This window comes from Cucurbita pepo, chromosome 15, assembly GCF_057944985.1.
Source record: "Cucurbita pepo subsp. pepo isolate OVF chromosome 15, ASM5794498v1, whole genome shotgun sequence".
Taxonomy (NCBI): Eukaryota; Viridiplantae; Streptophyta; class Magnoliopsida; order Cucurbitales; family Cucurbitaceae; genus Cucurbita; species Cucurbita pepo.
The window spans coordinates 9,512,003-9,533,231 of record NC_141812.1 but is presented as its reverse complement, the minus strand read 5'-3'; the positions used below and the strand labels follow the sequence as shown (position 1 = coordinate 9,533,231).

At 35.4% G+C, this 21,229-nt stretch overlaps 4 protein-coding genes across 10 annotated transcripts; 2 read left to right on the top strand and 2 right to left on the bottom strand.

The window, feature by feature from the left end:
• The first annotated feature begins 568 nt into the window (after positions 1–568).
• On the top strand, positions 569–3,550 carry EMB2745 (Tetratricopeptide repeat (TPR)-like superfamily protein). Of its 2 annotated transcripts, XM_087117794.1 has the most exons (2): positions 919–1,055; positions 1,180–3,550. In XM_087117794.1, the coding sequence occupies exon 2, from the start codon at positions 1,236–1,238 to the stop codon at positions 2,916–2,918; it is 1,683 nt and encodes a 560-aa protein (XP_086973920.1). In that variant the 5' UTR covers positions 919–1,055; positions 1,180–1,235; the 3' UTR covers positions 2,919–3,550. The 2 variants fall into 2 exon arrangements, with proteins under 2 accessions (XP_023511577.1, XP_086973920.1); XM_023655809.2 differs by having other exon boundaries at positions 569–3,550.
• Positions 3,551–4,145: 595 nt separating this feature from the next.
• Positions 4,146–9,102, top strand: LOC111776477 (C2H2 and C2HC zinc fingers superfamily protein). Of its 4 annotated transcripts, none has more exons than XR_002812254.2 (7): positions 4,146–4,443; positions 6,022–6,222; positions 7,052–7,145; positions 7,690–7,785; positions 7,889–8,269; positions 8,593–8,721; positions 8,820–9,102. XR_002812254.2 is itself a non-coding variant. In XM_023655926.2 (6 exons), the coding sequence occupies exons 1-5, from the start codon at positions 4,435–4,437 to the stop codon at positions 8,248–8,250; spliced, it is 762 nt and encodes a 253-aa protein (XP_023511694.1). In that variant the 5' UTR covers positions 4,146–4,434; the 3' UTR covers positions 8,251–8,269; positions 8,593–9,102. The 4 variants fall into 4 exon arrangements, 2 of the variants coding, with proteins under 2 accessions (XP_023511694.1, XP_023511693.1); XR_002812253.2 differs by having other exon boundaries at positions 8,353–8,721; XM_023655926.2 differs by having other exon boundaries at positions 8,593–9,102.
• Positions 9,103–11,379: 2,277 nt separating this feature from the next.
• LOC111776390 (uncharacterized) lies at positions 11,380–13,102 on the bottom strand. Its single transcript, XM_023655826.2, has 2 exons — positions 12,453–13,102; positions 11,380–12,363 (listed from the first exon to the last, which is right to left on the bottom strand). Exons 1-2 carry the CDS (start codon positions 12,912–12,914, stop codon positions 11,710–11,712), a joined length of 1,116 nt encoding a protein of 371 aa, XP_023511594.2. The 5' UTR covers positions 12,915–13,102; the 3' UTR covers positions 11,380–11,709.
• Positions 13,103–15,871: 2,769 nt separating this feature from the next.
• LOC111776391 (uncharacterized) lies at positions 15,872–19,898 on the bottom strand. 3 transcript variants are annotated; one of them, XM_023655828.2, is made up of 6 exons: positions 19,440–19,898; positions 17,683–17,900; positions 17,340–17,598; positions 16,607–16,786; positions 16,373–16,528; positions 15,872–16,287 (listed from the first exon to the last, which is right to left on the bottom strand). In XM_023655828.2, the coding sequence occupies exons 1-6, from the start codon at positions 19,467–19,469 to the stop codon at positions 16,114–16,116; spliced, it is 1,017 nt and encodes a 338-aa protein (XP_023511596.1). In that variant the 5' UTR covers positions 19,470–19,898; the 3' UTR covers positions 15,872–16,113. The 3 variants fall into 3 exon arrangements, with proteins under 3 accessions (XP_023511596.1, XP_023511595.1, XP_023511597.1); XM_023655827.2 differs by having other exon boundaries at positions 17,683–17,918; positions 19,440–19,897; XM_023655829.2 differs by having other exon boundaries at positions 17,683–17,821; positions 19,440–19,897.
• Between the last annotated feature and the right edge of the window lie 1,331 nt (positions 19,899–21,229).

The window sequence follows — 21,229 nt, the reverse complement described above, 5'->3', positions numbered from 1 at the left end:
GCACCGAGAAAGAACATCGATAGGAAAGCTCTGTTATACACCAACAATAACCCTTTCTCTTTACCTTTCTCAAAGCTCTGTTATACACCAACAATAACCCTTTCTCTTTACCTTTCTCATCCCGTACCTTAATCCTTTACTGGCTTGAATTAATTCCATATCTTTTTTTCTTCTGAAACAGGGTCTTTTTTTCTTCTGAAACAGGGTCGTCAGACTTGCTAAACACCCTGTAAAGAGCAAGAGCTTCCTTCTTGCTAAACACCCGGTAAAGACTTGCTAAACACCCTGTAAAGAGCAAGAGCTTCCTTCTTGCTAAACACCCTGTAAAGAGCAAGAGCTTCCTTCTTTCAACACTCGAACAAGACCTCTCAACCGCCTGATCAAGAAGGAGTTGATTGTAGCAGCTGTTTTGGATTTACGTATTGTTTTTATAATAGCTAGTGATTAGTCTCGATTTGATAACTCGACAACGAGACAAGGCTCGATATCGAGAGAAGAATAGATAAGAGGCCCACTAGTAACGAGTCCGAGCTGATTTTAAAAACTTTAGCTTTGGCCGGGAAACCATGATGGGAAAACGTATAAATTAGGATAGCTCTGAACCTTCTTCCCTTTTGTCGGTGAAACCCTAGCCCTCATCCATCTCCATTAGCAGTATGCTCCTCAATAAACCCCATTGTTACCGCTCAATATCCACTCTCTGCTCTCCCGCCGACGCTCTTCTCGCCGACAAAGCCATCGTCTATCTCCGGCGCCACCCAGATCAGCTCGCCATTCTTTCCTCCCACTTCACTCCCCAAGCCTCCTCCAATTTACTCCTAAAATCCCAATTCGATCAAAATCTAGTCCTCAAATTCCTCGATTGGGCACGTTCCCAAAGATTCTTCTCCTTCCAATGCAAATGCCTCGCGCTCCACATCCTCACTCGCTTCAAACTCTACAAGACGGCGCAATCTCTAGCTGAGGAAGTCGCGGTCAATACGATTGATGAAACTGGCGCTGAACTCTTTCAATGCCTTAAGGATTCGTATCATCTGTGCAATTCCAGCTCTGCGGTAATCGATCTTGTAGTTAAGTCTTGTTCTCGCGTTAATTTGATTAATAAGGCTTTGAACATTGTTAATTTAGCGAAATCTCATGGGTTTATGCCGGGCGTGCTTTCTTATAATGCTGTTTTAGATGCTGTAATTAGGACGAAACAATCGGTTAACTTCGCGGAGGGGGTTTTTAAGGAGATGATAGAATGTGGTGTTTCCCCCAATGTGTATACATATAACATTTTGATTCGTGGGTTTTGTACTGCTGGGAATTTGGAAATGGGGTTGTCTTTTTTTGATGAAATGGAGAGAAATGGATGTCTGCCAAATGTGGTTACTTATAATACCATAATTGATGCTTATTGTAAGTTGAGGAAGATCGATGAGGCGTTCGGGTTATTGAGATCCATGGCATTCAAAGGCTTGGAGCCAAATTTGATTTCATACAATGTGGTGATAAATGGGTTGTGTCGAGAAGGACGAATGAAGGAGACGAGCGACATTCTTGAGGAGATGAACAAAAGAAGATATGTTCCTGATGAGGTGACAATGAATACACTTATAAATGGTCATTGTAAGGAAGGTAATTTTCATCAAGCACTTGTGTTGCACGCAGAGATGGTGAAAAATGGTTTGTCACCGAACGTCGTTACTTACACAACTTTGATTAATAGCATGTGCAAGGCTGGTAATTTGAATAGAGCTATGGAATTTTTGGACCAGATGCGAGATAGAGGACTACGTCCGAATGGGAGGACGTATACTACATTGGTCGATGGATTTTCTCAACAGGGATTACTAAACCAAGCCTACCAGGTTATGAAAGAAATGATTGAGAATGGATTCACCCCTACAATTGTTACCTATAATACTCTCATTAATGGGCACTGTATCTTAGGGCGGATGGAAGAGGCTGCTGAACTCCTTCAAGAAATGACGGAGAAAGGTTTTACACCCGACGTCGTGAGCTATAGTACGATTATTTCAGGTTTTTGTCGGAATCGAGAATTGGAGAAAGCTTTTCAACTGAAAGTAGAGATGGTGGCTAAGGGTATTTCTCCTGATACGGTAACTTATTCATCACTAATTCAAGGTCTTTGTGAGCAGAGAAGACTCAGTGAAGTTTGTGATCTCTTTCAAGAAATGGTAAGTGTTGGCTTGTCTCCTGATGAAGTTACTTACACATCTTTGATCAATGCTTACTGTACTGAAGGCGATTTAGATAAGGCTCTCGGGTTGCACGATGAGATGATAAAAAAGGGGTTCTTACCTGATATTGTTACCTATAATGTGCTTATTAACGGATTAAATAAGCAAGCTCGTACGAAGGAAGCGAAGAGGCTTCTGCTAAAGTTATTATATGTAGAGTCTGTGCCAAATGAAATCACATATAACACTCTGATAGATAACTGTAACAATTTAGAGTTCAAGAGTGCGTTGGCTCTTATGAAGGGATTCTGTATGAAGGGTTTGATGAATGAAGCAGACAGAGTTTTCGAGTCTATGCTTCAGAAAGGTTACGAACCCAACGAGGCAGTTTATAACGTCATTACACACGGTCACAGTAAAGTTGGAAATATCGAAAAAGCTTACGGTTTGTACAAGGAAATGTTACGATCTGGATTCGTTCCCCACTCTGTGACTATTATGGCTTTGGCTAACTTACTGTTTGCTGAAGGAAAAGATGTAGAGTTGAATCGAGTTCTTGAGTATACACTGAAAAGCTGTAAGATTACCGACGCCGAGCTTGCGAAGGTACTCGTTGATATCAACAATAAAGAAGGTAACATGGATGCAGTTTTCAATGTGATTAAAGATATGGCTCACAGTGGCTTACTACCATACAGTTCTGCTCACTTGAGGACTTCAAGAATAAAGTGAAGAACTATTCAGTAACATCAAGAACCGATCTATTGAATATCTTGAGAAGATGAAGATAGAATGGGAGTAAGCATCATAAGCTTATGGCTTCCTTCGTTTGCCAGAGATTTCAGTTGGTTGGCTATTCTTCTTTCTACCATCTTAATGCCCCGAGAAGCGATAAAGGAAGATAGACGACGCGTGTAACGGTCAAGAAGAAGAGGATAGGAAAAAAGAGGTTAGAAGTTAGGTCAGTGCCGAATTGAATTGATGTTCCATCTGGCTAAAGCCTACGATGACCCCTATGACCCAGAACTCAAAATGATCCTTGCGACGGGAAGAGCTGCAGCTGCAATCGTCAAGAACAGGAAGAGCGTGGACAAAGGGAGTCGATAAACAAACGGTTGGTGGTGATGAAGGGGAGGTTTCAGAAGGAATGCACAAATGGAATTGAACTGTTCGCTCGTTCGTTCTGTTTTTGGTAGTTTCTTCTAATATTGAGCGCTAAATAAGAGAGAACATTGAAGAACAAATGCGCAAATGGAATTGAACTGTTCGTTCTGTTTTTCGTGTTTTGAATGTATAAGGGTGATAGTCGATTTAAACATAGTTTAATTAATCGTAACATTTTTGACACAGGTTAGAAGTTCAAATCCTTTGTCTGATGAATGACAAATTCATCTATTTTTTTTTTTTTTTTTTGTTATATTCTTATAGAAGGTAGAAAAATTCATATTTTACCTTATTTATATTTTATTTAACTCATTTTATTTTCATTAGTCAAATATTTTAAATATTTGAGCTTTGCCCCTAAATTTAAAGTATGCTAATTAAATAATAAATTTAGTTCTTGAACTTTTTAATTCGTAATTTTTGTATCTATCGAAATGAAATTCGTAATTTTTGTATCTATCAAAATGAAATTTATTAGACATAAAATTAAAAATTTTAAATAAAGTAAATTTTTAAATGTCGATTTACTAAAATTATTATTTTTGTTTTTACCCCTATATTTATGTATTTTTAATGAATTTAAATTTTAAGATACATTTATTGAAATTGATATTAAAGTGTGAAATTTGTTTTTGAGGGAAAAAAAAAATCTTTTTTAGTCCTTAGTTTTGTGCTCTTATAATAATAAAAATAAAAATAATAATAATAATAATAGCAATAATAGTAATAATAATCATAATCATAATAATAATAATAATAATATTAAGAATAATAATAATAATAATAGAATTGCAAATTCACATCTCATCCGTCCCGCCGCCGGGTTGATGCTAGAACAGAACTCATCGACGACCCGCTTCTTTTCGAACCCGAATGTTCTTGATCCCCAAAAAATCAACGGATCTACTCTTCGAGCGGGAGATTTAGGGTTTAAGATTTCTTTCATACAATCTCCCGGAATCAATTTCTTCGATTTCGAAACATATTTCCGCTACACGCTTCATAATTGGCTAAATCTTTGCGTTCAATACAGCTTCCAGTGTGCACTGCCCACAGATTTTGATATTCTGCGAGGCGCTGAAACATGACTGAGGTACTCATTTCTTCAAATTCTTTTTTTTTTTGCTAAACCTTTTTTCTGGATTTCTTGCTTATATTTACTGTTTGATGAACTTCAAAGGATCTTGAGCAGCTAAGATACTCGATTTCTTTCCATGTGAAAAATTCACATGGATATTCAACCGTATGTGTAATATAATTCTGGCCCCATCTTGCAGATGTAAACTTTGTCGCGAAAGTTATTGTGATTCAAAGATTGGCATTTTCCTCTAGCTTTTTGCTGATTGATTGTTTGGTTTTTATCTGACTGCCTGATAAGGCAATCTTAATCCTCAGGCCAACCATCAAGCTTTTGTTGAAGTAATAAACCTTGAATCAAAGAAATTAACACCTCGTTTTACAAAATTCGGATCAACGAAGAGATAATGCTACAATTAGGTTACCTCTTAAGATCAAAGATATAGGATCAAGACTTGAAACTGTGTTCTAAATTAAGTCACTCCACAATCGAACTTGATCGAGACTTGATTGAATGACTTGAATACAATCTACCACAAGAATTGTTTGAAACTTAGAAATGGCAAAATGATGCTCAAATTTCTAAAGGTGAAAGTCTCCACTTGAGAGTTCAATTTCATTCCTTAAAAATCTGCTCTTTAGGTACGAATTTGTGGGTATTTATAGTCTCTCCACAAAAGAAACTCCAAACTCTTCAAATGCCCACTAAAAGAAGTTTGTGGCCATGATTGGTAAGTTACTCTCCATTACCCTTCAAATGTCCACTAAAAAAAGAAGAAGTTATGACCATTTTGACAAGTAACTTCCCACCGTTTTGCCCACTGCAAGAAGTTACGGAATTAAAATAATAAATAAAGTTTTCAAAGAAATAGTCAATCAAGTGCTATGTATAGCAACCTCATCCTCCTCTTCAACCATGCAAATATTCACTTCCGAAACTCCAAATTGTCCTTCCTCAATCGAGTCAGCTTGTAACTCATGAAAATGAGGTTGAACCGAGTCTATCCAATTTTGTAGATGAATAATGAATAATGAATGTTTGTTGAATTTTTTTGGTCTTGGATCATGTAATAGGTCCAGTTGAAACATTTGGAACACATTGATTCTTATCACTATCTGTATTGCTTATTAAGTAAACTGTATTGCTTATTAAGTAAACTGTATTGCTTATTAAGTAAACTTCGCTTGTTGGTTGATCTTTTGTATTGATAAGAGGGGGAGAGAGAGAGGCAAATTATTTACTTTTGCATTTGAGAATTGAAATATTGCTTCTCGTTTATGTTGGTTGTGATGCCAGATCGGTTTTCAATTTTTGGTACAAGTTGTAGTTTGCTTCATGTATACATTTAAATGTACGTCTACATGCATACATACGTACATTGTGTGTGCATATTCACTTTCCATTAGGATCTTTTTTATTTTAAATTGTTGTTTGGGTTTTGCTTCACATTTAGGGATTGACATCTGTTATCTTATATTTTTTATATTTACAGTGTTTGGAAGTTCAATTGTGCGGATAAACACATATTTTAGTTGGAATGATTATCTATGAAAGCAGGACTGCTAAACGTTGTTTGTTTTATCCCTTCCACAGTATTGGGTTAGCCAAGGTAACAAATGGTGCGACTTCTGCAAAATATTTATTTCAAATAATCCTTCCACAATCCGAAATCATGAGCTCGGAGAACGTCATAAGGACAATGTTGCCAAAAGGCTTGCAAACATGAGAAAAGAGAATGCTGCCAAGGACAAGGAACAAAAGGAAGCAGTACGCGCGGTTGAGCAAATTGAGGCAGTAAGTGAATAAACTTTCTATTCGTCCCATCTTTGTGGATGACCTAGAGTATATTGGTATGCATCTGTTTTAGTTTTCAAATCTTGGTCGCTTGGTTCAATTGAGAAGTATTAATGTAAGCCTTAATGTACTCAAAATCATGAATTCTCATGTCAACTTTATTGTAGATAGGGATTGGGTTAAAGACATAAAGTTAAACTATCTGCTTGCTTCGCATCAGTACTGCAAAGGAACCAAGCTGTTTACATGCATCCTTAACCTTTAGCTCAACGAAGGTTAGCTTGTGGTTATTGAATTAGTGAATTGTGAAAGATGAATATAGTTTCTGCTTTGAACTTGACCTGTTAATTTCATGTAGTTTTTCTAAGGGTCCTTAGTAACTAATAATTGTACATAAGATTCTTACTGCGAGTATATAATATGAGCATTTGAGTCTGATGTACGCGCCTAGTAAGCATCGATAGTAGTGTGCTACTGTAACTAATTTAACGATCGAGTATCTTATCCCTAAAAAAAAAAGATCCTTTCTGAGTCTGTTTGTCCACTTATGAAGCTAGCCTGCCAATCTCTAGCAACTTTCTTGTCTAGTGAGTTCATTTTAATGGGGTTGTGATATGTATACTTTTATCAGTGATAAAGAAAAGACATGAAGTTGCTGAAACTTTAAATAACAGGGGTAAGTGCGAAATACATGAAGATCACATAGGAGGAAAGAGAGTCCTCCGAGAGTATTGCCTTAGTATATTCACATTGTGTATGAGCAAGTTTGTGCTTGATCAATGAACTTTTATATTCTTACATTGTTATTTTTTTTTTCTCAATGTGGCAGAAAGCTAAGCGTAGTTATCAGAAGGACATAGCAAATTTCCGGGAAGCTAGAGATTCTCATGCACTTCCTGTTGATGTTCAAGAAAATGAAGAGAGTAAGTACCGAAGTGTTGCAATTTTATTAGTTTTCAGAAATAAGCGTCTATATCTCTCTCCATAACTTTATGAAAATAAATGTCTTGTATTGGACAATCTGATCTACCATTGATTTCTGTGACAATCTGATCTACTTGAGTGAAAGGTCCATGTAATTGGTCATAATATTACGTGCACATTTATTAGCATGAGTGTTCGATAGATGGTCAATAAATTGGGCCTTTTAGGGAACATGACACATTGTTCTTTTAAGTTCTAACCACTAACGATTTCAGTATGCTTGCTTAATTATTTTCTGCTTTAGTTTTGTTCCTATGTGCTTTTCTTTTCTTTGGCAAGAAACATGATATTCCCTTAATAAGAAACGAAGAAAGAAGGGGACGGGACGACGAACATCTTATATTCGATCTCTTTGATCCATCAACTTTTCCGTTTGGATAATTCTTTTTTTTACACGTTGTGAGCCTGTAACTGATTGTTATCATTTATTATCGTTTTGATCTTTAGCATTCTTCAAACTGATACAGCTCTGAATGATAACAGAATGGGAGCTTGACAGCACTACAGGCTATTATTACAATGAAAGCAATGGTTTTTACTATGACTCAAATTCTGGCTTCTACTACTCTGATGCTATTGGTACTGAAATGGATTTTGGGACGATGAACTTTGAGCTCTCATTTTTCTTTTATGTTTTAGCATACGAGTATTCGCTGCTTACCAAGTTAAATGTCTGCAACAGGTAAGTGGGTAACACAGGAAGAGGCACATGCTTCGCCTCAGTTCTTTTTGAACTCCAAACATAAGAAACCAGTTTTAGAGAACCCATCATCGGCCTCTGCAAGTGCAGCTACAAAAGACAAAAATGTGGATAAAGGGGAAAGCGGGCCTCCGCCTGGGTTGGTTGTTTCAGCTTCTTCAAAACCCAAGCGATCGGTTAAAGGCGCTCCTTCATCGATTGCTGTTGGTAAGAGGAAGAGGCCAAATGAGAAGCAAAAGGTCATATCTGAAGAAGAAAAGGCTGCACTTAAAGCAAGGGAGGCTGCAAAGAAGAGAGTTGAACAGAGGGAGAAGCCACTTCTCGGCCTTTACAAATTGCCTTGAAATAGGCCGTTGCTCTCAAGTAAATTTCTCTACCATCTCAAGTTTGCAACATCTCCGCCCTCTCCCACTTGTAAACTGATTTCTCTCTTTATTGTTATATAGATTACTTAACATGAGCTGGAAGAGCATTACTGTATGGAACTTCCCAAAGCTTTACAAGTTCTTCTATCACCTTGTTGTTCTTATATCTTGCTGCTTTATTGTGGGGTTTACATGCATTCATTCATCACCAGGAATACGATATAGTCTGTCTAAGATTTGCTCCATCCATGTATATGCTTGGTTTTCTGAAACTATGAGAATCATTTGAGGGAAGAAAATCCATGGTCAATCAATTTGCAGGCATGAAACGATCTTGCTTTTTCCGATTGAGCAGAATCGTGTACTGTCGAAAGCACATGGACGTGAAGAAATCTCCCTAGTATCGGCTATGGCGGTATCTTCTGTTCAGAAACCAAGGGCTTATACAAGGTGAAACAGCAGTTAAAGAGGAAAAACAGAAGAAGCTGCTTATACATATTGATTGACAATTAATTCAGCCCTTGCCTGGTTTTTCTTTGTATTCACAGGATAATTGAGAGCATGAAATCCATCACTAAAGGACTTCAACTGGTTTGTGCCGACTTGTTATATACAGTAATGTTAGTCATCAACCAACCCCATGTTTTATATTCTGCATTTTCATTTCTGTAACATTCAAACTCCTTGCCTTGAATCTTAAAGCTTTGCATTTGTGTTGTAATTTTCAAGTTCATTCATACTAATCCTCATTCAGGTAGCAATGGTTGATCAAGTTGTTGAGATTAAGCTGTGAATTCGTATCTTTATAGCTCTACTCTCAGTTGATGTGAATATCTATAGGCTTTTTAAGGGTTATTAAATATAACTGCTTAATGTGCATGGCTTTCAGTACAGATCATCAATGAAAGAAGCGAAAGTTCATGGATTGTTAACGCCTATGGTTAGTAGATATTGTTTGTTTTTGTCTAATATATCGTCGTCAGCCTCAGAGTTTTAAAACGTGTATGCTAAGAAGAGATTTTTATATTTTTATAAGGAATGTTTCATTTCCTTCTCCGGCCCATGTGGGATTTCATAATCTACTCCCTTAGAAGCCAGCATTCTCGCTAACACACGTCTGGTTTGGATACTATTTGTAACAACTTAAGTCCACTGCTAGTAGATATTGTTCGCTTTTGCTCTTTACGTATTGTCGTTAGCCTGACGATTTTAAAACGAGTATGCTAGGGAGAGGTTTTCACACCCTTATAAAGAATGTTTCGTTTCTCTCTCTAATCGATATGGGATTTCACACTAACCAATACTTGCTTCCTTGGAAATAAACTTGTGAGGTCCGAAGAAACAATTAAGACTCAATTGAGACTCGAAAATAACCAATAATCAACTAGAAGTCAATTAATAATTTGCCATTAATAATTTGGGAAGAAAAAATGGATGATTGGTAAAAAAACCCCATAATTAATAATTGCAATTAGTTTAATAATTAATAAAAGAACAAAAACCCATAATTAATAATTGCGGTTAGTTTAATAATTAATAAAGAACAAAAACGTGGGTTTGTCGTGATTAAATAAATGCTACACGTTAATGATTTGGCGTGCTCCAATAAGGCTGCTTAATCTTTTATCCAAAAAAAAAAAACTAAATTTCTATTTTTTAAAAAATTATTATTTCCCATTTCGACTTGTTGTTTTTGTGAGATATCACATCAATTGGAGAGAAGAACGAATGTCAGCGGGGACGTTGGACCCCAAAGGGAGATGAATTGTAAGATCCAATATCGATTGGAAAGGGAAACAAGTGAGAGTATGGAAACTTCTCCCTAACGCGTATTAAAAAACTTGAGCGGAAGCTTAAACATAATAATATTTGGTAGCAATGGGCTTGAGCTGTTATAAGTTCTATCGTCAACTACTTTCTGGCCTACTCAAATTCTCAATGTCCTCGAGATAGAAAGTTCAACCTTTATCGCTAAATTTGGCCCAACAACTTTTAGTTTCATCCCATTGGACTTTATATGGATATATATGTGTTGCAAATTTGATTTTTTCTTTGATTTTTATTTTTGAAGAATGGTTGAAAAATGTTCTCCAAATGTATTAGAATGTAATTATTGATATCATCATTTATCATTATGGTATCATGCTCATGCTTTCCATTTTCTCCCCCTTTCTTTTCCTTTAAATGGGTTATTATTGTTTACCTCGAACAAATCAAAATAACTAAATAGGGAATAGATTAACGACCATGCCTAAGATTCAAAATTCGAATCAGATACCTAATGATCCCATCATTTTCCTACAATATGATCATGTTACCTACTTCTCGCTTCTTAAGAGGGAAAACTATCTTCATAGGCCAACACAAGTTCTTTCGGTATATTTTGTCTTCACTCATATGAAATTTATATGATTGGGTCATCGAGAAGGGAAGATGCACCTTATTTGTATAGATAGTGACTTTCAATTATTTTAAACATTTCTTAGTCATCCTATTTTTAAGATTGTTCTGATTTAGACGTGGTCTTAACATGTACTATTCATTTATATGGGTCAGAATTAGTTGGTGAAAATGATAATAGCGACCCTAGAACGTAATAGACCTCGAGTTAGAGAAACACTCGAGAAACATGAATAATTAATTAAGATTAGACGTGGGATGCAATTAATACCCATTACCCCCTCATTCAATTACTACATCTAAGCCATTGATACCAACTTTGTTGAATTTTTAGGCTTAGGGCTACCAATTTTCTTCCCTATGATATATGCTCCCATAGACTTTGTGCCTTCAATGCTTTTATACATTATACCACATATCAACTTTTATTCACATAATATGTTCTTAATATCATAGCATAATCACATTTTTTTTAATTAACTTCTTCCCGATCATTTGAAAAATAAAATATTTTAATTATCGAGACAGATTCATATTATATCATATATGAGCATAACAAAATTGTTCGTTTAAAGAAAATATTTACAAGTAGGGAAAAAAACACCACCTTATACTTATCTGCTAATGTCGGTTTCAAATATGACAACGAACCCTTTCTTTGTTATCAGTCGGTTAATACTCCTTGCGGTTTGAGTATTTATAGATAGACGTTTTTTTTTTCTTTTTCAAATTTAACATATATTCAAAATTAGCCTTTATCTGTACTATGCCGACAATGGTCAACTAATACTCCTAGCGGTTATGACAAAAACGATAATTTCATTAACTCAAAATGAACTAATTTTGGACGAACATTTACGATTGGAGACGACGGTCGATAGATTCAAATTAAGATATAAGATTACCAAAATTTTAAACATTTTTCTAATTTCTTAAACAATTTAGGTATATTTTAGTATGGATGAATTTACAAATTGCAAATTTTATGTCTAATTGGGAATAAAATATTGAATCAAATTAATTATTTGAGGGAATATTTCATGCACGTGCGAGCGAGCCAAATCCTCTGGAGAAACTGCGCTGCATACTGGAATTGAATCCTAAACAGCCCAAGAGGCCATGTTTGTACGGCAAGCTCGTCTTCTTCCTCAGCTCTTCTGAAACTGCTCTGTTCGTTTTGTAGTGCAATTCGTGAGGCGAAATCGGCCCTCGCCTTCTCGAGCTCGACACCGAACTCAGGCTCTCCATCGACCGGAAGCTTGAGTTCTTCATCTCCTCTACAGCTTTCTTGTCCGTCGCTCTCCCTTCTGATGCGCTTCGGAACAGTAGCAGGTCTCTGATTCTCCATCTTCTCTGTCCTCTGGAGAACGAGAAGGTGGAGAGGAATGAGGCCGATGATGATATGATTGAGTGTTTGTCGTTGCTTGTGGCGGAAGAAACGCCGGATTTATCTGGCATTTCTAGGTCGGAATCGAGAATGTTATTGGAGACACGGAGTGGAGATAACGATCGGCTTCCGCTGCGTCTTATGGATGAAGACGACCGCGAGGAGGCGGAGATGTTTGTTCTTTCTCTGCCTCGCTTTCCGTCGCTGTTTCTTTGTGTTGCTGCTTTGTGAGCCTCATCGAATGGATCTGTATCTCTCCGGCGGTGGTGGCGAGGAGAGAAAGCTTCGTGAACCATTCTCTTTCCCTATAGATATCGAAATGTTCAGTAAATTTGGGGGGAAAAAACACAGATATCGAAAGCAGAGTTCTATTTTCGATGAATTTCTGCTATACCTGCGCAATTTTCACCGATCTCGGCGATTTAGGCGACATCGCACTGGAGGAAACCGAATCAGTCACTCGATGGCACGGCGGAGGTTTCAGAGCCCTAATTTTACCACAATCGAAGAGCTCCTCAGCCGACAAAGAAGTCCGCTCCAATTGTCCACTGAAATCGAATTCAAAATCCTCATCAGCAACACTACTACAACAATCGCCTCCAGATTTCGCAATTCCAGGCATCTCCTCCCACAGGAAAGGGATATCCGACGCCGAAGAAATCCTTCCATCGCCATAGCCAGAACCAAACTCCTTGTATTCATAGTAGAATGCGGCAGCATGTGAGGGAGAGGTCGGAGCACTGGAGAAGAAGAAGTTTCCAAAGCGCTGAGGACTGGAAGGAGCGGTCATGTAAGGGGAAGAGCAGGCGCTGTCGAAGTTGAAGTCGACAGGAAGAACCGGAACCGCCACTTCCATTGCGAACGGGAATGAGGAATCTCCGAGGTCCGGCTATGGAAGTGGTTTAGGGTTAGTTGGAGAACGGGGAAGAAGAGAAGGATTTATAACAATGGCGGACGGCGCTGATTCAGAACAGAGACGAAAAGGAGAGGAAGGAGAGAGAGAGAGAGAGAGAGAGAGGAAAATTATTGACTGAGAAAATATGAGAGAGAAAATAAATTGGAAGCCAGCCGCCTTATAACAAACCCCTCCCACCATTTTTCTTTTTTTTAATTTAAAATGTGAAATAATTTTAATTTTATTAATGAATTTGAATTTTTTTTTATTAAATTCTTGTAATAAGAAAAATTATTTTTAAATATTTTTTGTGCCTAAATGCCAATAATTCCCAATATTTAAATATATTTTTAATAATTAAAGTTTTCATTAAGTTGCACAATGCAAATAATTTATAAATTCAAGGATATATATATATATATTAATTATGTTTGATGAGAATGACAAATTTAGTGGCTAGATTTAATATATTTTAAATGTTAACCTAAATTATATTTTATATATTAATTGTGATAAATAATAAAATATGGTCAAATGTCATTTAAAAAATTAAAAAATCTTAATTAAAAAAAAATAATACCCAAATATATTTTCATTTTTTTAATTAAGAAAAAGGAGTTTGTGGGCTGATTTTATTTGATTAAATCAACTCAATAAAAAAAGGTAGAATTTAGAATGTTTTAAAAAAATTCAATTAACTCAAATTTATTATTAATTTTAATATTTATTAATTGAGCTATAGAAACTCTATAGCCTCCCAATTTCGTCTTGTCTCTGTCACCCGAATCCATGTTGGTAAGTACAGATAGTTTTTACAAATAATGTGGTCATGTTATAAAAGATGCAAAAATTTCAACGTCGTCTAGTATCAAATTCAGATTCTATATCTGTATCTAAATTCTAGATATGGACTATTACGGTAACAAAAGCATATCACTAAAGATAGAGCCCAGCTCGAGAAATCGATACAAACATCTAAAAAACAATAAAGAATGTGTTTGTGGTTGGTGCCTAAGAAGTCCACATTTTTGGCCTATGAAATCCACTTTTTGGGTCGCATCTCATCTACCATTATTTATTTAATCTCCTACTTACTACTTAACTAATATTATAATTTTTTTTTCTTTTTTTGGGAAATAATTTATTTATTTGATAATGCTAACGATTTCATTTTTTATTTTTAAAATTTGTGTTTCCTTTGTATCTTCTTTTTTTTTTTTTTTTTTTTTAAATTATAGTTTTCCATTTTTATAAATTTTAATCTAATTCCAAAAATAAAAATAAATTATTAAAAAGTATATACATATATATTTTTTTTCAATTTTGAAACTTGATTTGAATATCTTGAAAATGTTTTCAAAAAATATATAACATTAATTTTCAAATAATAATAAAAATTAAATAGTATAAAATGAGTTTTTTTTTTTTTTTTTTTTTTTTTTTATCCCAAACAAATAATAATGTGAAAAATATTATTAGTAAACAATTCTTGTATTTATTCGTTTGCATGGCAAAATGTCGAAATTACCCTTTGCCTTATTTCGTCATATTACTAACTGTTAACGTCATTTGATAATATTCTTAAGAACGGTTTGGGATCACTGATGTTAAGTTATATTATACGTGCTTACATATTAACTCTATTATTTCGTAGTTTTTTTCTTTCAATTTACAGATTTGTCTCTCTATTGTGTATTTTTTTTTTTCAATTCTCTTCCTATACCGTTTAATTTTCTTTCAATCTCTCTTTCACCTGATGAATGACGGTTTCTAGTTTCTAGAGATAGCACGGAGTAGGGGAAGGTGGCAATAAAGAGAACTTTATGCTAGTAAGGAAAAAAAATATGTAATCAATAACCATATAAATTATTAATAATGAAATGTCACATCGTAGCAAGAATATGTCGTTATTAATTAACTGCTCCTTCATAATTTTGTAATGATCAATGAATACACAATTTTGTCTATCTATCATAATTGAACTCGGTTATAACATTATACATTTTAGGATAAATTATTAATTTTGAAAATTTAAAGATAAAATAATATTAATCTTTCTAATTTTTGTATTATTATTTAAAAAAATAAAGAAGTAAATAAATAAATACTATCACAAAAACCAAAACCACTTTAAAATACTATTTTTATTTCTATATTTTGGGTTTTTTTTATTTTTTATTTTACATAAATTATTATGTAAATAAAAAAAATAAAAAATTAATCCATTTTTAGATATAATTTAAAATTTTTTCAATTCTGTGTCTGGTCTATCAGTAATTACTTGGGTAAATTTAAACTAATTAAAAAAAATTCATGGAAATTTGAGAGTTAAAAGACTAAATAGATATAAACTTCAAAATTAACCGATATTTTAATTTAACTAAAATTTTAGAATAAAATTTCAATCGAGTTTTGACCAAAGTCAACTTCATATCCACCACCATATAGATATATATATATATATATACATATACATATATATATATATATATATAACGGATTGATTATCCCATTTTAAAACCATAGGAAAACTCGTCCATTTTAAACACTAAATTTAAAATTTATTGAAATTACATGAACTAGTTGAAAGAAGTTATGAATCACTGAAAGAGCATTCACGGAGTAATATTCAAGAGCAAGGATATTTTCGTAAAAAACATCCCACCAGAACATGAAAACTCGAGATGAGGGCTCAATCTCGTTAATCTCTCCTAGATTCCAACCATTTTCCCTTTTTCTTCGACTGGCGTGATAAGGAGGGAGAACGAGCACGACTCCCCCTACCCCATTCATTCTGTTTCTCGCCTCACCCCGCTCGAACAGGGCAAGAAGAGGTCGCCAATAGTACCTACTACTCCTACTTTCTCTCGAACATTGAGATTAAAATTAATAACAAATAAATACTTGAGTTCCAAAAGTATGGGAAAAAAAAAGGCTACATTTCATACAAGGTAAAAAAATAATGGAATGTGAATAGAAGAGGTTAAAAGAATGAACTGAATGTTACTGAGAACAAGTAAAATGCATTGCGCCAAATCCAAAATTGCAACAGGAAGGATATGCCTCTATTCCTCCTCCTCCTCCTGCAGTATGGCACAAGATGATGATGCTATATATACAGCTTCTTAGCTCGCCACCCTCCCGAGTTTCGTTCGGGTACTTACTTCCGAAAGTCTGCGTGTAAAAAACTCTCATACTGGCTTCCATTTAATGCCTTCTCGACATGCTCCAAGTTCTCGATTTGATTCGACAATGGACCTCGGTGTATCTTCACTTGACGACTCTTCAACTTCCTCCGTGGAACCTTCAGAAAGTCTTGAACATCACTTAATTTCTGCAACCACATAGACAATTTGGTCAGAAAATGGCTCACCCAAATACACAAACACGGTTCGAGTTGGGTTCGAGTTGAGTCTTACGGTGCGGTTCCTAACTACATCTTCGTAATACAACACGATGTGTCGGGTGCTATTGAAGTACTCCAAAGCTTTAGCTGTTGTCTCTTCTACTTGCCTCAAATTGGGTATCAACAGAGTGGCATTAATTACAGGCTTGTATTTTGCGAGTATATCTGCCTGAAACGTTTCTATAACAAGCTGAGATCTTTGATTAAGAAAAAAATGCAGATATTTGTTGAGATAAACGAGCGAAACCTCGTGATGTGAATGCACGTGAGACTTGTGGGTTCCGTTCAACAGCTTCGCGGCTTGATCGTATGAATTTGCGAGTACTGAGATCATTCTGCGAAGAAGGTTTCGTCGGAATAGGAAGATAGCTGAAACGCCACGACGTTTGAAGTACTCTACTATTTCTACATGGTGCTGCATCAACCCCTACAAAGAATGACACCGTTCATCGACACGAATTATGAAATATAAACATAGCGTGAATGTAATAGATCAAGCCTACTGCTAGTAGATATTGTCTGCTTTGGTCCGTTATGTATCGCTGTCAACCTCGCCGTTTTAAAACATGTCTACTAAGGAGAGGTTTCCACACCCATATAAGGAATACTTCGTTTCCCTCACCAACTAATGTGGGATCTCATAATCTACCCCTTTGGTACACCGTTCAATGTCTGACTCTGATACCATTTGTAATAATCAAAGTCTACCGTTAGTAGATATTGTCTGCTTTGACCCATTACGTATCTTCATCAGCCTCACGGCTTTAAAACACGTCTATTAGGGAGAGGTTTCCACACAATTATAAGGAAATGCTTCGTTCCCCTCTCCAACCAACGTGGGATCTCACAGTGAATATACATGATCCAACCAACATATTCAAAGAACCTACTCATATCACAAGGCATCATAAACCAAATTGGAAGCTACTCAAAACGAGATAATTTCACGATGTAAGCGTCACGAAAACAACGGTTCGTACCTGATTAAGCATCCACTTAAGGCCAACAGCTGCTGTGCACTCGTTTTTCGAAGCACTACTAAACCAGTCCAGATTGTAAACTTTATCGAGCGTTTCGACAATGGTTGATATATTACTTCTCCTAACTTTAACCGAGAATATCTCTCCGTTGGAACTTATGTTAGTATGGTTATTTAATAACGTCTCGAACCAACCACTGCCCGATCTCTGCATCGACAAAATGGCAAAAAATCGAACCGGGTGGCAAGCGCATTCAGCCCTGGAAACGTGCAGAAAATATACTCGTTATCGATCTATTCGATTTCAATTTTAAGTCGAACTACAAAATGGATACTCCTTTTACCTGCTATATGTTGTAGGTTTAGGAAAGTGCACAAAAGGAACGTCTGAAGGATCGATCGTAGGCTTCGAACACGGCATGTCAACAACCTGGACTCTTAACAACCCGACCTTCGTACTTGTGCTAATTTGCTTCAGACAAACTGTGCATATAAATACACCACAGACCATGGCAAAGACCAACACAATCATCCTTAGCATCAATGGGGATTTCTTAGGGACCTTTAAAATAAAAGTTTCCTGCCATTATGAAAATCACTGTGATGCAAAAGCTACCAGAATTCAGATATAAAAGATTGAACAAGAAAGAATTACTGATAAAGATCCTAGGATTGACCATGCTCGTGCTAGACCCTAATGATCTTGGGTTTCTATATTCGATGAGGAATAGATGCACCAAAGAGGTAAGGGCCCAAGTCCACCGCTAGCAAATATTGTCCTCTCTGGGCTTTCCCTTTCGGACTTCCCCTCAAGGTTTTTAAAACGTGTTTGCTAGGGAGAGGTTTCCACACCCTTATAAAGGGTGGTTCGTTCTCCTCCCTAACCGATATGGGATCTCACAATTCATCCCCTTTTGGGACCAGCGTCCTTGCTGGCACATCGCCCAGTGTCTGGCTCTGATACCATTTGTAACAGCTTAAACTCACCGCATCGCCCAGTGTCTGGCTCTGATACCATTTGTAACAGCTTAAACTCACCATTTGTCCTCTTTGGGCTTTCCATTTCGGACTTCCCCTCAAGGTTTTTACTAAGGAGAAGTTTCCACACACTTGGGTATTTCGTTCTCCTCTCCAACTGATATGGGACCTCACAATCCACCCCCTTTCGGGGCCAACGTCCTCGCTCGCTTATCGCCTTGTGTCTAGCTCCGATACCATTTGTAATAGCCTAATCTCATCACTAGCAGATATTGTCCTTTTGGACTTCACCTGAAGGATTTTAAAACGTGTTTACTAAGGAGAGGTTTCCACACCCTTATAAAGGGTGTTTCATTCTCTTCCCCAACCGATATAGGACCTCACAATCCACCCCCCTTCGGGCTTCCCCTCAAGGTTTTTACAACACATATGTAGGGAGAGGTTTCCACACCCTTATAAAGGGTGTTTCATTCTCCCCCCAACCGATATGGGACCTCACAATCCACCCCCTTTCGGGGCCAACGTCCACGCTGACACATCGCCCGGTGTCTAGCTCCGATACCATTTGTAACAGCTTAATCTCACCGCCAGCAGATATTGTCCTCTTTAGACTTCCTCTAAAAGTTTTTAAAACGTGTTTACTAAGGAGAGGTTTCCACACCCTTATAAAGGGTGTTTCGTTCTCCTCCCCAACCGATATAAGATCTCACAAAAGACCACATCAATTTCCTTGGCATTAAGAAAAGCACTATGATGCAAAAGCTACACCCCATGAATCAGAGATTAGATTCAAACAGATTCAGCTCCCATAGCCAAAAGGGTCATCATAGAATTACTCAAAAACATCCTATGATTGAACATGCACATACTAAACCTTCAAAAATTGAGTTTAGACAGAACATAACAACCAATAATTCGATTCAAACAAACAGAAGCAATAATCTCAAACAAATCCAGAACAAGAAATCCCAGTTGGATTCAGTATCAGCTCGAATGTAAACGACAAAATCAAACCCGAAAATCCAGGACGCAGATCAAAGACGACAGAGATTACAGAAATCATTAAAAACCCAGAAAAAAAAACACACACACACACAAAGAAACGGATGTTTTGTTGTAATACCTTGGTCAATGAAGAGGGATCATCCGCCATTGTTAAGAAGGTAAAAGGGAAAAGAAGGAAAAGGGCATTTGAGGAGGAGCTCAGAATCTTCTTCGAATCCCTCCTTCTAACTTTCCCTTTAATTTCCTTCTGGAATTTTTGTCTCCCATCGCTGTGTAGCGCCTCAGTCAAATAACAGAAATGGAAAAGAAAAAAAGAAATTAAAAAAACGAGATGAAAAGACAGAGAACAAAAAGAGAAGGAAGAAAGAGAAATTAGAGAAAAAGGGGAAAAAAATTAATGGGGTTTGAGGGTTTCTCGTGAAGAACAAAATGATTATGAGGCTCTCCTAAAAGCCTTCGACCGTTGCAACCTCACTCTCTTCGATCCTTATTTCTCTTCTTCTTCTTCGCCTTTTGAGCAAATCCTTGCCTCTCTCTCTCTCTCTCTCCTCCTAAAAATATTGAAAAATGTCTCATCCTCCGACATAAATAAATTAAATTAGGTTTAAATTTCTAGTCACGACCTCCAACAAAACATTAGTAGATGATGTCTTAAATTATGCAAACGTGCACCGCCGTTATTTACAACTGATTAATTACTCGAGCTGAGTTGATGCTCGTTATATTGTGATTGAAATATTATCGACAGCCTCAGTATCGTAGTTGTGTTTTTTAAATATACTGAAACTAATAAAATTGTTTTTGTTAGTGCAACTTAATATTACTAGTTTGAATTAATCTGGTTAATATTTTGAGAATATATTTTAGATAATGTTTTTTTTCGTTGGTAGCTTGTATCCTATTCAAACGTTGTGAATATTAATGAAGATTGAACGTTCGATCCCAATTCTAATTCTCATTCTTAACTCTGTATTGTTTGCTTGAGTAATAATATTTTCAGATCTATTCACTCTTTTGAATGGTAGATATTGTGTCGTGTTTTGACCTTGACGGCATGTTTAGTTGAAGAGAGTGACTTTTAAAATGTCGTTTGATAATTGTTTTTATTATGTATTTTCGTTTGTTTAAATAAGAATACATTTGATTAAAAAAATATTTTTTTATAAAAAAGAAAATAGAAATAAATGTCATATATTTAAAAAAAAAATTAAAAAAAAACTTAATAGATTTTTTAACTATAACAACCCTATTCTAAACTCGAGGTAATATGAACCCCTCTAATTTTAAATTAAAATAAAATTTGTTTTAATGTTTTTATTAATATTTTCATAAATAAATGAATTTAATAAATTATATTTTTTTAGCATTTTTAGAGGTCAAAATGTAATTATCTCTTATTATTATTATTTTAAAAAATAATTAATAATTCCAAATATTTAAAAAAATAAAAATGGTATTTTACCTTTAGTTATATATATATATATATATATATATATATATATATATATATATATATATATATATAACTAAAGGTAAAATACCATTTTTATTTTTTTAAATATTTGGAATTATTATCAATTTAGCCACTAAAATAATAAAATTAATATTTTTAATCAAATGTATATGATGTGAACTAAGAAGCATCAATAATATAATATATTTCAATGAACATGTGAAAAAAATGCTGTTGAAATTATCAAAAAATATTCCAATTCATGTCAATTGAAGATGAATGAAGTTTCATGTTATAAATTTTGGATAAATTAGTAATTTAGAGTTACTGTATTTCATTAATATATTTTAAGACTTTTTATTTACTCTATGTTATAATGGTTAATTATGGCCATAAAGTATGAATGTTACAAGTCTTGGAATGCCTTTAATAGTTTCATTTTCATATAAAATCAT

Coding starts and splice junctions, on each gene's coding strand:
- EMB2745 (XM_023655809.2), top strand. CDS start 657: ATGCTCCTCAATAAACCCCATTGTTACCGCTCAATATCCACTCTCTGC.
- LOC111776477 (XM_023655926.2), top strand. Junction 6,223..7,051: donor CGGTTGAGCAAATTGAGGCA/GTAAGTGAATAA, acceptor TCAATGTGGCAG/AAAGCTAAGCGTAGTTATCA. Junction 7,786..7,888: donor CTACTACTCTGATGCTATTG/GTACTGAAATGG, acceptor TGTCTGCAACAG/GTAAGTGGGTAACACAGGAA.
- LOC111776390 (XM_023655826.2), bottom strand. CDS start 12,914: ATGGAAGTGGCGGTTCCGGTTCTTCCTGTCGACTTCAACTTCGACAGC. Junction 12,364..12,452: donor GATCGGTGAAAATTGCGCAG/GTATAGCAGAAA, acceptor CGATATCTATAG/GGAAAGAGAATGGTTCACGA.
- LOC111776391 (XM_023655827.2), bottom strand. CDS start 19,469: ATGGCGGATGATCCCTCTTCATTGACCAAG. Junction 17,599..17,682: donor AAACCTACAACATATAGCAG/GTAAAAGGAGTA, acceptor GCACGTTTCCAG/GGCTGAATGCGCTTGCCACC. Junction 16,288..16,372: donor ATGTAGTTAGGAACCGCACC/GTAAGACTCAAC, acceptor ATGTGGTTGCAG/AAATTAAGTGATGTTCAAGA.